The sequence below is a fragment of the Myxocyprinus asiaticus genome, chromosome 7 (assembly GCF_019703515.2).
Source record: "Myxocyprinus asiaticus isolate MX2 ecotype Aquarium Trade chromosome 7, UBuf_Myxa_2, whole genome shotgun sequence".
Taxonomy (NCBI): Eukaryota; Metazoa; Chordata; class Actinopteri; order Cypriniformes; family Catostomidae; genus Myxocyprinus; species Myxocyprinus asiaticus.
Window position 1 is genome coordinate 53,345,560 of NC_059350.1, and position 14,804 is coordinate 53,360,363.

General features: G+C 37.7%; 1 protein-coding gene across 2 annotated transcripts; it reads right to left on the reverse strand.

The window, feature by feature from the left end:
- Positions 1-645: 645 nt before the first annotated feature.
- Positions 646-12,778, reverse strand: LOC127443839 (sodium/potassium-transporting ATPase subunit alpha-1). Of its 2 annotated transcripts, XM_051702787.1 has the most exons (22): positions 12,688-12,778; positions 12,414-12,527; positions 12,248-12,307; positions 10,807-11,010; positions 10,554-10,667; positions 10,335-10,469; positions 9,704-9,821; positions 9,358-9,626; positions 8,913-9,221; positions 7,617-7,751; positions 7,333-7,525; positions 7,025-7,200; positions 6,621-6,757; positions 6,372-6,522; positions 6,086-6,254; positions 5,845-5,999; positions 4,640-4,763; positions 1,676-1,821; positions 1,434-1,564; positions 1,180-1,281; positions 973-1,064; positions 646-766 (listed from the first exon to the last, which is right to left on the reverse strand). In XM_051702787.1, exons 1-22 carry the CDS (start codon positions 12,697-12,699, stop codon positions 738-740), a joined length of 3,075 nt encoding a protein of 1,024 aa, XP_051558747.1. In that variant the 5' UTR covers positions 12,700-12,778; the 3' UTR covers positions 646-737. The 2 variants fall into 2 exon arrangements, with proteins under 2 accessions (XP_051558747.1, XP_051558748.1); XM_051702788.1 differs by lacking the exons at positions 5,845-5,999; positions 6,086-6,254; positions 6,372-6,522; ... (11 more) ...; positions 12,414-12,527; positions 12,688-12,778 and adding an exon at positions 5,019-5,809.
- Between the last annotated feature and the right edge of the window lie 2,026 nt (positions 12,779-14,804).

Genomic DNA, 14,804 nt, shown 5'->3' on the forward strand with positions numbered 1-14,804 from the left:
TTGACCTCAGTCTTACAATATACACATAGTTTTATATAGATAATATTGTTTCTACATGTAACTCAGTGCTTTTAGGAATTTCATTTGATAATTTCTAATAGATTTGTTTATTCATTGGGGATATTCTAAACCTTTCACTGTTTTAAATATAATTAAACATTTTAGCTGTTTTTATAAAGTGTGAAAAGATGTTTGTCAGAGTATTAAGACAAATCTGTGAAAAATCAATAATAAGCCCTTTGACCTCATCACGTTTACATCATGGTGGGGACATCCCTTTGACTTCTTTTGTTTTACAATAGCTAATTATACTTGCTATAGACTAACCCTACAGCTGTTTACATATAAAATAAAGGATTATTAATTATATTCATTATTACATAACCCCTTTATGTAGCTGTTTTTATTCACAATGTGATTTTCCAGATATTGTAATATTGTGACTGATTTGGTTTCTTAATTTCTAGAAATATGTCATTTGCATAACCTATATGTAGTATATTATATATAGCTACTTTGCTTATATAAATGTAACTAAACACATCTATACATTTGTGCAAGGTTAATAGTCCCTTGCATAATTTTTTCATAAACCTTTTTTGTTTCATAAAGAATGTTGTAGACCAAAATACAAATGCAACTCCATCTAATTCGAATGCATATTTATTGGCTGAAAATGACAACATTCTGTATCATTTTGAAAATATCACAATGAATGTCTCAAAGGTCTTCTTTTTTCAATAGTATGTTTCTTGTTCCACCCATCCTGAAACAAAACAGCACAAGTATTAGAGCCATTTCATGCATACTCTCTCAAAGAAATGAAAATCAACAAACGAATGAAGGTTATCACTATCGGAGGTCCCATTTAAAATCCAACTTTCTTCATAGGAAACAGATACGTTAGCTTTAAAGTAAAAAACAAACATTGTTATCAGCCTGCCAACATCTGTAAGCTATATCTGTTATTACCTCCTGGGCTCCGCCTAAGGATGTATCTTCTAACTTCATCGTAGACGAAGATGAGCAGTGAGTATGGGAAGGCACAGAACCACCAGCATGGTCTGAAATCATAACAATGTTAACTAGGTCATTTTTGGCTTTTTTAAGGTCATTTAGACTTTTAAAAAATGAATATAACTATTGCATGTGTACAAAAGACTAGATATGTCCACTTACTTGAGAGGATACATTCTCAAAGCAACGTCCATGCCTGGGCAGTAGGACAGGAAAGCTGCCAGAGCAGTTTCTTCAAACAGACCAAAGATGAGGATTTTGTTTCTATGAAAGAATGATTTAAAAATATATATTTTGTCAATGGGGTGCTTGAAGGTCAAATGAGTCCCACAAGTTGGAACTGAACAAACAATCCACTCTAACAGATATTAGGCAATGTTACGGCTTGTTTGAAGCTGGGCCCTTTGTTCACATACTTCATTCCCTGCTGTACGATGGAATTCCTTCTGGTCTTACAGATGATCAAGTCAGCCCACTGCACAATCACAATGCTGGCAAAGAATGCTGTGTGGCATGTGTACTCCACAATCTTTCTGCGCTCATAGGTCTAGATACACAAACACAGGAGAAATATTTACAAAACTGATAGCTCAAATGTGTTGTAATGTAGAAGTTTGTGTTTCACATTTTCAGGTTTTGCCAGATCTGTGACACCTACCCATTGCTGGCCATAGCTGTCTTCTAGATCATTGAGATACTTATCGTCCCAGTTGACTCTAATTCCTATCAGATCGGAGGGCAGGAATCCATTCTCGGCAAGAATTACAAAGTAGGAAAAAAAACCTGCAACTGCCTGCATCATACCTAAAAATAAGTATGATGATATTAAAATGAAAATGTTGCAGGTCTGCCAAAAAAAAATAAATAAATAAATAAATAAACTGTGTTTTGTTGTTGTAGCTTATCGCGATTTAGCTCAAATTTAGAATTTGCTCAAATCTACAGTATGATATGTAGGTATATATGTAATGAAATATACTGAACATCTTTTCCATTTTCATCAATTAAATTCCTATTTAATGGAAGAAAAGGATTTTTGCAGCTAGCCATGATATTTTGTTCAATGAGATTTGATGATAGTTCTGCCAAACAAAGACTACAAATGACGTTTGCTAAAAGTCCAGTGCAGTTTAGATTTCGATATAAATCTGCCATTATAAAGGACTTTATAATTTACTGATAAATGAGAGTCTGGCAATGGGATTGTTGTATATGTGTATTAAACATGGACACGTGTTCAAGTGCTCTCCAGCCATTCTTAAGAAATCAGACAGAAAACAATGAAACAGTTGTAATGTAAAATTTGGTAAATATGTTAATTTCGATAACCTCTTAAACTCTGTGGACCCGTCGGCAAAGGGGGCGCTATATCGCGAAAAATGTTTACGCTTAAAATGCTCAACTCCCCGTATACATAAGTCAGGCATATGTAGTGTCGTTTGAAAGTTTAGAATCTGAACTTTTCATTGATCACTTCTACATTAATGTTACTTAAAATAACAAAATAAAGCCTTAAAACATCTGCATCGCAAATAAGTGCCACCTAGTGGCTATGTGGTGGAAATATTAATGTGAATATAAAAGTCTTTAAAATAGTGCTTAAATAGACAAGTCATATATCAAACGAAAGCTCTCATTCTCAGGAACATGACTGTGCATGTTTATTTTGTTGCACTAATACCACAGTTTAAAAGATTTTCAAAAGAATCACAAAGTGAAATATGATATTTGTAAGACAACAAATACAAACGTCTCTTTAATGCATCGATAACTGCTGCTGTAAGCTCCAAATATCTAAGAACTTTTCTAAAAAATGAGCCATTGATTACTTGTCTGTGAGCTTGCTTGTATGAATAATCCAATGTTATATGTTAGATGTCCAGAACAAACTAAGCAGTGCCGCAGGAAAAGCATGCTAAACAAATCAGCAGAAATATTTGTTATCGACTATTAATGATAATATATATATATATATATATATATATATATATATATATATATATATATATATATATACATACACATCATCTTTTTATACATCATCCCAATAGGGAGGATTTCAGCTTTCTAATGACACCTAGATTGAGCTTCTAGTCCATTCAGAGGCCGAGATATTCAATGAAACAACAAAGGGGGTGAAACCATCTGCGATAGCTAAAATGTGTTAGAGCGCCACCTACATTTCAGATCGGCATTTTGTGACAGAAGGTGATAGAGGACAAATTATTTTTTCTAGTGCTTTCTGCCAACTAATGGAATAAAATAAGACTATTTGGTGGGAGATGGGGTGAAAAAACCCAAAATTACATGCTTACAAATGTAGTACAACAAAAAAATTTTTTCATAAAATTATTAACACATACAATATTATTTATGAATAATTGGAGTATTTGTATTTGTATTTTTTATTTGGGGGTTCTCTGAAAAATAAGACCATTTTTTGCAATCATTCCACAGTATGTGTAAATAGTGAGCTTTTAAATTTAATTGTGAAAAATTTAAATAAGAGTTTAAATAAATTTGAGAATGTAAACATTAAATTAATCTCAACGGTTAATGTAATGACATCCCCTTAAATTAAGTTATTGATTTAAAAAAAAAAAAAATTTACATTCCCTTTTATAATTAAATGCTGCACTACATATAAAAATCACTTTCTTACTGAGCATTTTGATCTTATTTTCCAGTAAAAATATCTACATAAAAAAAACTTTTTTTAAAAGATATTAAATCTTGTTTTCAGAGAAATTTTTACAGAATTTGGTGGGGTTTTATCTTAAAACAAGAAAAAATTATTTGCCAATGGGGTATGAAAAACAAACTTGTTTTTCCTGTGAATCAAGTTTTTTTATTACCCCACTGGCAAACAGGTTTTTCTTGTTATAAACATAAACCCCACCAAATTTTTTTGATTTATTTGAAAACAACACAAAATATAATATGCCATTTTTCTTCTCAAGTAAATTTATCTTGTTTTAAGAAGTTTAGATATTTTTACTGGAAATCAAGACAAAAATACGTATATATATATATATATATATATATATATATATATATATATATATATATATATATATATTATATATATATAATTTTTGCAGTGTATGTTAAAGTTGCACTGAGTAATTTTTTGAAGTATTGAAGTGTCTTACACTGACACCTAGTGGCCTGGATGCTGCATCATTGAAACAGTAGTTTTCAATTACCAATGTCATTATAGAAATTATCTATGCACAGTAAAACAGGATTAATTTAATCCACGAATGAAAGTGTCCAATAACAGGAAAGTTACTGAGATTAAGCGAGTAGTATTCAGCTGGTCATGTGATGCTTACATGGCTGCCCCCATGAGGCGCCCCTGTCCCATATAAAATAAAAGAGCTTTTATAAGGTTACTGATATGACTGAACTCTTCATCTCACATGAGTGGACATGATTTTATATATATGTTTCAAAACTACTATTAATTTCTTTAGAAGTTAAATGTTTTAAATGAGGGAAAAAATTATGGAGTGAACCTTTAAAAGTATAAAAGCTAGAGACTTTTTCTAAAGGAATTAGTTCACAGGATTAATGTATGGCTCTAACACCAATGCACATCCAGGAATAAAGACGCTCTTACCTATTTGACCATAAGCCATACTGATTAACCTCTCATTCACCAGCTTATCTGTTTTAGCGTTTCTGGGTTGTCTCTTCATGATGTCACTTTCAGCAGTTTCATAGGCTAATGAGATAGCAGGAACCTGTGGCAAATAAATTAATAAATAAAATAAAATAAAAAATAGTTGCATGCAGTAATTATGGCACTAAACACACCACTAGTAGCATGCATACTAAGCATGACACAGCAAGTCAGAGGACAACAAAATCACAGCAGATTTAAACATTTTTTGCAACAATTGACCACTGGGTTAGCTATTCTAAAATGTTACAGGGACCCTCAGGGCATGGTCCAAAGGTGACTGATTAAGATTCATTTTAATAACAAAAAGCATTACCATGATATATTTTCACATCCTGTTGGGTGTCTTCATGGTTGAATACATTAGGGCATTGTAGGGTGACTTTTGTCAGGCATGGTCTGAAGATCCTCTGACCCAATTTTGGTGAGGACTGGACAAAGTTTGTTTGCAAAACAAAAATGACTGACAGGCAATATGGCTGCCCTTGGAAAAATAGTATCTGTATTATCCCTGAATATGCAGAGTCATGAGTGAAAATTATTCAAAGGTTATATAAATTCTTGAGATTTTCGTAACAATAGGTGGCACTGGTCACAAACTCCACATGTACTCTCAGGGCATGGCTGCAATGACAATTACCAAGTTTCGTACAATATATCAAAGCGTTGCCAAAACAAAGACACACTTCCTGTTTGGCGAGCTCACAGTCAAATTCAGTGATGTGCAACAAGCCAATGGTTTTATATATTTTAAATATTTAATAACTTTCAAATTTAATAACAAATTTGGGAAAGATCCAATGTAGGACAAGTTGGAAAAAGTATATTTTCTACTAAATTCAAGATGGCGGAAACTATGACCCAAGGAATCAGAGGAATAAATTTACTCGCAAAAAAGTGAAACTTTGAGCTGTTGGTGGCGCCAAAGGGTTTACTGACCCCCAAAATGGTAAGATTAAAGTTCAGACCATCCCCATTCAATGTACCAAATTTCACCACTTTTTACCATATGGTTGTAGGGGCTGCAAGCCACAAGATAACTAACAATTATCTCTTAAAAATACAATTGGCGTTGGCCCCTAATTACTGTTCAAAACAACATTCTATAAAATTGTATAAATAAAATGAGATATTTTTCCTACCATATCAGTGCCCAGGTCAATACAGAGAATTGTGACAGTGCCCAAGGGTAGAGGAATATTAGCAATGATGAACAAGAGGAAGGGTGAGATCTCCGGGATGTTACTGGTCAAGGTGTAGGCAATGGACTTCTTCAAGTTGTCAAAGATCAGACGCCCTTAAGTGAAAGTTGTGTCTTAAAAATAAGTGTCAAAGTAACCTTTGTAATTCTTCAGTGATTAGGCCTTCAATAACTTTTTATACCTTCTTCTACTCCGGTGACAATTGAAGCAAAGTTGTCATCCAGCAAGATCATGTCAGCAGCCTGTTTGGATACATCAGATCCAGCAATACCCATAGCCACACCAATGTCAGCCTTCTTCAGAGCAGGAGAATCATTTACACCATCACCGGTTACAGCTACTATGGCACCCTGACAGCAGGAAAAAAAAAACAGTTAATTAAGGCCTGCACTAACTGCTAGCTAAAATCTCCTAGCCCCAGGGAAATCAAAGACAACAAATGCTACATAATAACTGTCTAATGATACCTGTCGCTGACAGCCTTCTACAATGATCAGCTTTTGCTGTGGAGAAGTTCTGGCAAAAACAATTTCTGTATGATGTTTGAGGATGTCATCCAGTTCCTCCTCGCTCATATTCTTCAATTCCCCACCATGGACCACACAGGCCTTAGCATCTCTAGAGGTATACTTTCTATTAGCAGACATCTAGAGCAAATTCAAAACTTACTGTCCACATATTTGTTGGTTCAGAAAACAGCTTTGTTGCCAGTGTACCTTGGATTAACTTCCCCAACTGGAATGTTCAAACGAGCTGCAATGTCTTCTACAGTCTCATTGCCTTCAGAGATAATGCCAACACCCTTTGCAATAGCCTTAGCTGTAATTGGATGGTCACCAGTAACCATGATAACCTGTAAGAAAAGATTCAGAATGATCATTTTATTAATTGAATTTAAGTCAGGTGCAACATATTTTAACACTGGATCTTGAATCAAGGACAACACCTTGATTCAACACCCTTTGCAATACCATTTGCAATTGCTGCAACTGGATGGTCACAAGTAACCATGATAACCTGTGATTGAAGACATAGATGCTTTATCATTTGGCTAATTTAATTTAACACGGGTGCAATATATTCAAGCAGTATTGAACATTTAATCAAAGTGAAACAACACCTTGATTCCAGCACTCCGGCACTTGCCCACAGCATCTGGTACAGCAGCCCGAGGAGGGTCAATCATGGACATAAGGCCAACAAAACACAAGTTCTCAGTGGGGAAGTTCACTTCTTCAGTATCAAATGCAAAGCCCTCAGGAAACTGGTCATCAGGTAGGCAGAAGTGGCAGAAACCTGTGAGAGAAGACAGAATCATAAATATCTGCTCTCATAATGTTTCGTTTTGTGTGTACATATTTTTCTGCAGTCATAGTTTAAGAGTTTTCTCTGCAATGCCACAATATGAACTTCTAAAAGTGGCTTTACCCAGCACTCTTTCTCCAAGACCTCCAAGTTCTACATAAGCATTTTGGAAAGCATCTTTCATTTCTTCATCTAAAGCCTGTTCTTTTCCGTGAATCAAAATGGAGGAGCATCTATCCAAGATTCTCTCAGGGGCGCCCTTCATCACCAGCAGGTGCTTAGACTCTGAGGAATTGGGATTCTTGTGGATTGAGAGCTATAAAAAGGCAGATAAAGTGTTGTTAGGTTGACCAGTCAAATCTGTACCATCTCATCCTCAAAGAGAACCTCATAATGTAAAAAATTACCTGGTATTTGTTGGTGGAGTTGAAAGGGATCTCAGAAAACTTTGTGTACTTCTCTCTCATTTCCTTCACTGAACCACAGCAAAGCTCAATACACTTCAACAGAGCAGACTCTGAAGCATCACCCGCTGTGTCTCGCTGCAAAATACAGATTTTTCTTTCACTTGCAACAACACTCTACTACTGATAGTGTCTTTAAAATACATATATTCACTTCTGGACCTCTAAAAGTGATTGTGATGAGGAGGAGGGCGTGGCTGGGCCATGAGGGTGCACGGCTGGCACTGAGTCAGCTGATCAGAGGGAGAGCGAGATAAAGGGGAGCCAGAGACGCCAGTTTGAGAGAGAGAGAGAGACGCACTGTGTGTGTGTGAGACACATGCTGTGTGTGTGGGTCTTATGTTTTATGTTGTTTTAAGTTGAGTTTGTCATTAAAGTTTACATTGCTGTTCAGCCAGTTCCCACCTCCTCCTTGCCCATCCCATCCATTACATTGGTGCCAAAACCCAGGAAGGAGGAGGGATGTGATGTCATGGAGTCCTCGCCGCTGCCGTCCGCCGGGGGACGGAGTCGTCACTGCTGGCCACCGGGAGTCAGAGGAACTGCTGCCATCTGCCAGGAAGGGGAGGAGCCATTCTGTCTGCAGGGGTCGGAGGACTCGCTGCCATCCGCCCGGAGAGGAGCGGCTGTCGTCTGCCAGAGGGCAGAGAAGTGGTTGAGGACCAGGCGACAGTGTGTCCGGGGACCGGCGAGCAAGTTTTTCTCTCCCTCTCCTCTCTCTCTCTGTGTGTCTCCCACTTACTCTTTCCTTCTCCCCTCTACCTCCCTTCGTCTCTCCCCCAGGTTCCCAGGAGGCAGGATGGACCACCGGCTGGTGGAACGGCCGGAAGGGCAGTGTCTCCCCTCCAGAGATGGGGGGAATAGGTCAGTCCAGATGGTGCCCTGGCCTAAATCAGGCAGGGGAGGAGTGTGACGAGGAGGAGGCCATGGCCGGGCCATGAGGGTGCACGGCCAGCGTTGAGTCAGCTGATCAGTGGGAGAGCGAGATAAAGGGGAGCCGGAGACGCCAGTTCGAGAGAGAGAGAGAGAGAGACATACGTGGCTGCCGTGTGTGTGTGTGGGTCTTATGTTTTAAGTTGAGTTTGTCATTAAAGTTTACGTTGCTGTTCAGCTGGTTCCCGCCTCCTCCTTGCCCATCCCATCCATTACAGTCATGCTAAATGAAACTTACTTAGATATTTTATATCTTACTTAAATAAAGAATGTAATAAATATTGAGTAGTTAGTGTTCAAGCACACCTTAAGAATTGGCACTTGGTTCTGATCAGCAAGGAAAACAGCACGGTTGCACAGGCCAGCGACACGTGCAAGGGCAGCCCATGTAGCAGAACTCCTGTCAAAGGCTGTTCCACTCTGGTTCTCCGTGGTGTCGGCTTCATGAATCTGGTTGTCAAACCACATGTGAGCCACGGTCATTCGGTTCTGTGTCAATGTTCCAGTTTTGTCAGAGCAGATGGTTGAGGTTGAGCCAAGAGTCTCCACAGCTTCGAGATTCTTCACCAGGCAGTTCTTCTTTGCCATACGTTTTGCAGTCAGAGTCAGACACACCTACATGAGTACATGAGAAGACACGAGCTAAAGAATCATTATTAGTTCAGGAAAACTAGACTTTTTGGAGAAAATCTGTGGATTGAAAACCCAATAGATTAAACGATAAGAGGCATTATTAAAAAAACTTTCTTACCGTTACAGTGGCAAGGAGACCCTCAGGTACATTAGCGACAATGATTCCAATAAGGAAAATGACAGCTTCCAACCACCCATATCCAAGGATCAGGGAGAGGATAAAAAAGCTCACACCTAGGAAGACCGCTACACCAGTGATGATGTGGATGAAGTGCTCAATCTCTTTAGCAATTGGAGTTTGTCCACCTTCCAGACTGGATGCAAGGGTTGCGATACGACCCATGACGGTACGATCACCAGTGTTAATGACGACTCCTCTGGCAGTACCTATAAAATATTATAACATTTAATTAGGTATATTTGACAATCATTTTGTCCACAATGTTATGAAATTATTTTTGTACCTTCAACACAGTTGGTAGAGAAGAATGCAATGTTCCTAGTTTCCAGGGGGTTTTCATTGGAGAAGTCAGGAGAACGGGTCTGGGGCTCAGATTCACCAGTGAGTGAAGAGTTGTCTACCTGAAAAGGAAGGAAGGGAGTTTCAGTAAAAGTCATACTGGAAGTCTCTGCTAAAATGACAGGCATTAATTTCCACGTTGGTCCTTCTCACTTATGCTAGTTAGTACTTTTTTGGTGCTGGTCTAGTTAGTGGACCAAGGAAGCCTGATGGGGACACCAGCACAACAGCAACCCATAATGGGGACCAGCATCCAAACACAGCATGTTTTCAACAGGGGGAGTGTGACGAGGAGGAGGGCGTGGCCAGGCTGTGATGGAGCATGTCCAGCACTGAATCAGCTGATCAGCGGGAGAGCGAGATAGAGAGGCAGCTGGAGATGCCGGTTCGAGGGAGAGAGACGCACACGGCCGTGTTGCATGTGTGTCTGTGTTTGTTTATGTTTGTTTTAAGTTAAGTTTCTGATCAAAATTTACGTTGACTGTTCAGCCGGTTCCTGCCTCCTCCTTGCCCATCCTTGAATTGTTACAGGGAGTTTATTATTGTTGCTGTTGCTGATATGCTATAGAACTTACCTTGCACCCATGAGCAGAGATGATGCGAAGATCAGCTGGGATTCTGTCTCCACCTTTGACCTCCACAAGATCACCAGCAACAACCTCCTCAGCATTGATGCTCTTTTTCTCTCCATCACGCACAACCAGGGCTTGCTAAGTGATCAGAACAAATTATAATGAATATCCCTAGTTCTATGCGAAACAACATTATTAATGGAATGATTGTACTTTGTGTACCTGAGGAACAAGGTTCTTAAAAGATTCCATGATCTTAGAGCTCTTGGCCTCTTGATAGTATGAGAAGCATCCAGTGATTATGACAACAGCAGCAAGCACAATTCCCAGGTAAAGCTGCAAATTGTAAATGGGTTTTTAGTGGGGACTTAGATATGTAGTAGTCTTATTATGTTACTAAACAACTATGTGATATAATCATGTTAATACGTTGGTGTTAATATGAACTAATTATGCATATTTTACTCCATTGTACATTGTCATTGGCTGGTTCGTCTTCAGAGGCAGCCTGGATTCCGTATGCCAAGAAGCAAAGGATTGCACCAATCCAAAGCAGTGTTGAGAATCCACCAAATAGCTGTTTGCAGAACTTCACCCATTCTGGAGTAGTTGGAGGTGGGGTCAGGGCATTAGGCCCATCACGAGCTAAGATTTCTCTTGCACGAGAGGAGGACAAGCCCTGCAAGAAATGATAAAAATCAAGTAAACAAGGTGCGGCTGGGAAGACAGACATGGTGAGCATTGTTGTCAGGCCTCGAAGAGGCTTTAACTTGAAATAAAATAAACATAAATATGAGAGTCCAGGTAAATATTGTGCTATAACTGAATAGGGGCATGGTGTCCTTGTGGTGCTGGAGCACAGAGTGCTTCTCAATCGGAAAGCTGCAGCCTAGTTAAACTGGATATCTTAGCTGCCACGTCATCAAGCACCATCGAAGGCTGTCTAAATTGTGAGGACCTTTGGAAGGCAGCCTCGTTTTGCAGCCTTCGTTCGCCATATTTTGGAAGATGCATCAAGTGCATCCTTTGCAGCCTTCAATCACCCGAAATCCCTAGCACATGTGCACTTACTAGACCATCTCATTCTAGCACTGAATGCTGAGGAGAAGCCTAGCCTACAGCCTCAGAAGGACTGGTCTAGGAAGGACACAGCCTAACTAGGCTGCAGCCTTCCATTTGAGAAGCACCCATAGTGAAAGTCGAGGCAGTGCAGAGGGGTGGGGCCAGTGACACTGAAACCTCCCCTACATCCAGGGGTGTGGCTTCAGTAGCAATAGAAGAGGCTGGGCAGCGTTGGCATTGGATAGGTTGCAGATACACTGCTTGATTAGCATGGTTTTGTTATATTACATGTTGTAGTTTTCCAAAACAACTTAAAATCCACACTAATCCACTAATTCATACCTTCTCTGAACTGGTAAACATCTAAAGATAGATTTCCCATATAATTGTTGGGTTAGTATTGAAGGTGCTAATTAGACAGGAAAGTCACCTTGAGTTTAATAATATATTTCAATGTTTTGTAATCAAGTTACAAGCCAGCCTTATTTTCCACCTACCTTTTTGAGGAAAAAAAGTTTTTACATTTTTGTTTGACCTTACAAGATTCAAATCGATTTCCACTAACTTGTACATCGCTTTTGGCAATACAACTTGCTCCAAAGTAGTTTTACAAAGAAAACATCCTAAGATGTATAAGTAGAAGAGGTGTTAAAAGTCCTCCTTCTAGGGCTGGCATATGTTCAAACTAATTTATACAAAGCATACATACTGTACCAACATACATGCGGACAATCATAAATGTTCATTTGAACAGATATAATCCAAATAAAACAGACAAAAATATGCGAATGAGTCATTCTAGAGTAATGCATACTTCTTATCTCCGCCAAAAGTTTCACTAAACCTCTACTCACCCTGTTTAGATCAGTGCCGTATTTTCGGTGAATCTCATCCAGCGTCAACTTGTGGTCATCCTGCAGAAGAGTAAAAAAAGCTTGAAATCTTGGTAATATGAGTATTAAAAGTATACGTCTGTCTATATGTACAGTATATACAGTATATTATATATGAATTTCACACCAGATCCACTTCTTTCTTCAGATCGTCCATGTCCTTCTGCTTTCTTTTCCCTTTTTTTGGCTTTTTGGCTCCATCCTCTGAAGATGCTGCCAATTTGTACTTATCATTCCCCATCTATCAAAAATAATATTTATTGAAAATACACAATATATACAACTATCACATTACCCAACCTCAACAAAATGCAGAAAAAACAAACCCAGAAAAATTATATTTTAAGCAAACTGTATGATGAAAACCATCAGTATAAAAATAATAAAGATAGTCAACTCACGCCAAGCCCCATTTTTCTTGTTAATTTAAATCCAAAATCTGCTGCTTTTGGATTTCGGATTTAGTCTTCCTATAAGCCTCTCTGAAGAAACAAGTCCCTGTGTGTCCAAGCCAGGTTTACGAAATTTATACCCTGCCAACTCACCTGTTTTCAGGGAGGGGTTTTAGGGAAATTTGGGAGGAGTTTAGCTGGTGTCATTTAGTTTTAACATCAATTCAACCTTCATCCATACAGGTAGGTCATTTCAGTGACACACAGATGAAGAACTGGCCTATTACATATTTTGATGTCTCGTTCAACCAATCTTATTGCTTGCAACTAACAATTTACTAGTGTTCAAAACAACTTCCTTGTTACTTCCTGCACTTTGCAGAGTTCTGAGTATTACTTTTGACTTCTTATGAAACATTTCTTTGCGGATAATGAGCCACCACCTTAGTTTATGACTTTTGGCTACATCTTCATTTCAAAGATAAGTGTTTGATGACTGTGTAAATTGTCCTTTGGAATTCAACACCCAGTAATAAATCTGATCAATCAAAATGGTTTTTTAAATTCTACTTTTCTTTGGCATGGACACAATTGCATCTTAAAATTCTGAATGTGAATTTGTGAACTTTGTCCATGTTTTGCAAACGCTAGCAATCCTTTGTCAGTCAACAGAGGATTATATTTAGTCCACACTTAAGCCTTGCAGCTGCATAGCAACTTAACGAAAACAGGTGATAAATATGTGAACATGGCTTGAACATTTCTTTTTGAGTTTGCATCTATTTTAATGTTAAATGCTCCATGAAAGCCAAGTGCAGAGCAGCAGCTAGTGCTTTAGCTCAGAGCAGCAGTGACGTTTCTGTAAATGACGGCATGCTTTGGAGAGAAGGGGATTCAGAAGTGCAGATGCTCAAGGTGAAATCAGGGTTGTGGGAATGTCAACAGTGACAATTACGTTCTCTGACAGCATAGCTGGAACATTTTCTTTTGCTTCAGATTCAAGCAGAAATCTATTGTGGGATTTTGTGGTTACATTTTAATATTTGTTTCCTCATAAATGTCTGGCACTCATTAACTTGGGTGACCATGAAATGAGAATTTAGAGTAGCAACCTAACCTGTTTTAAGTAAGCAGTCTAGTCTTTGAAAGCTACATTATACTCAGGTAGGCAGTTTATGAGTTAACAAAGCAACCACCCTTGCGTTACCCAGAATTCAGGTGGAAAATACCAAATTTGTTACTTTGTAAAGTTGCAACAATGCATTGTATGAGGCTCAAATCACACTAACTAACAGGTAGCAGTGAAATCTATAATTTAGCAGACTGGTTTCAGTTCTATTTCATCCCATAATTGGCTGTTCTGATACGGGGATTATTCTCAAGAATAAAGGACAGTTTGTTAAAGTCTGTGGTTTGCCATGAGACTCCCATTCTGCAGAGAAATGTGGAAAGGGCGGCTGGGCACATACTGTATCTCTCCAACACACGTGATTAGAGCAGGGGTCAGGGGGCTCGATGAACGTGACCAGAAATGGCAAATGCCAATGAGTCTTTGCTTGGAGTTGTATAGAGGAAAAAAATACAGTGCCACTTCATCCTGTAAATGCCTGGCCCATTCAACGGCAAATTATATTTGAAACATATTGTAAATATATGCAGTAAACAGCATGATTGAAAGAAATGTATTTGATGTATTTTATGGGATTAATTACACATACTAATAAAATTGATACCTTGAATGCACTGTAAATCACTTTAAATCATCTGCTAAATTAATAAATGTAATGTGTAAATGTTGATAATGCAGGGACCAGAAAAACAATGGGAAAAGTAACTATCCTTTACTCTCAATGATGTATTTTAAACAATATTTATATATTTTGATTTTAAAATATATAAAAAAATACCGAAAAGGTACATCAGGAAAAATGAATGACAACAATACTACTCTAATATTCATATATTTTAAATATATATTATATTATATTATATTATATTTGTTCTATAAATAAATAAATAAATAAATAAATAAAATAATATATATATATATATATATATATATATATATATATATATATATATATATATATATATATATATATATATTTATATTTTTAAAAAACACA

What these genes read in the sequence shown, in the direction of transcription:
- LOC127443839 (XM_051702787.1), bottom strand. An exon ending in ACGGCACTGATCTAAACAGG is followed by an intron (nt 11,011 to 12,247) that starts GTGAGTAGAGGT and finishes CATTTCTTGCAG; the next exon opens with GGCTTGTCCTCCTCTCGTGC. An exon ending in TCTCTGCTCATGGGTGCAAG is followed by an intron (nt 9,822 to 10,334) that starts GTAAGTTCTATA and finishes CTTCCTTTTCAG; the next exon opens with GTAGACAACTCTTCACTCAC.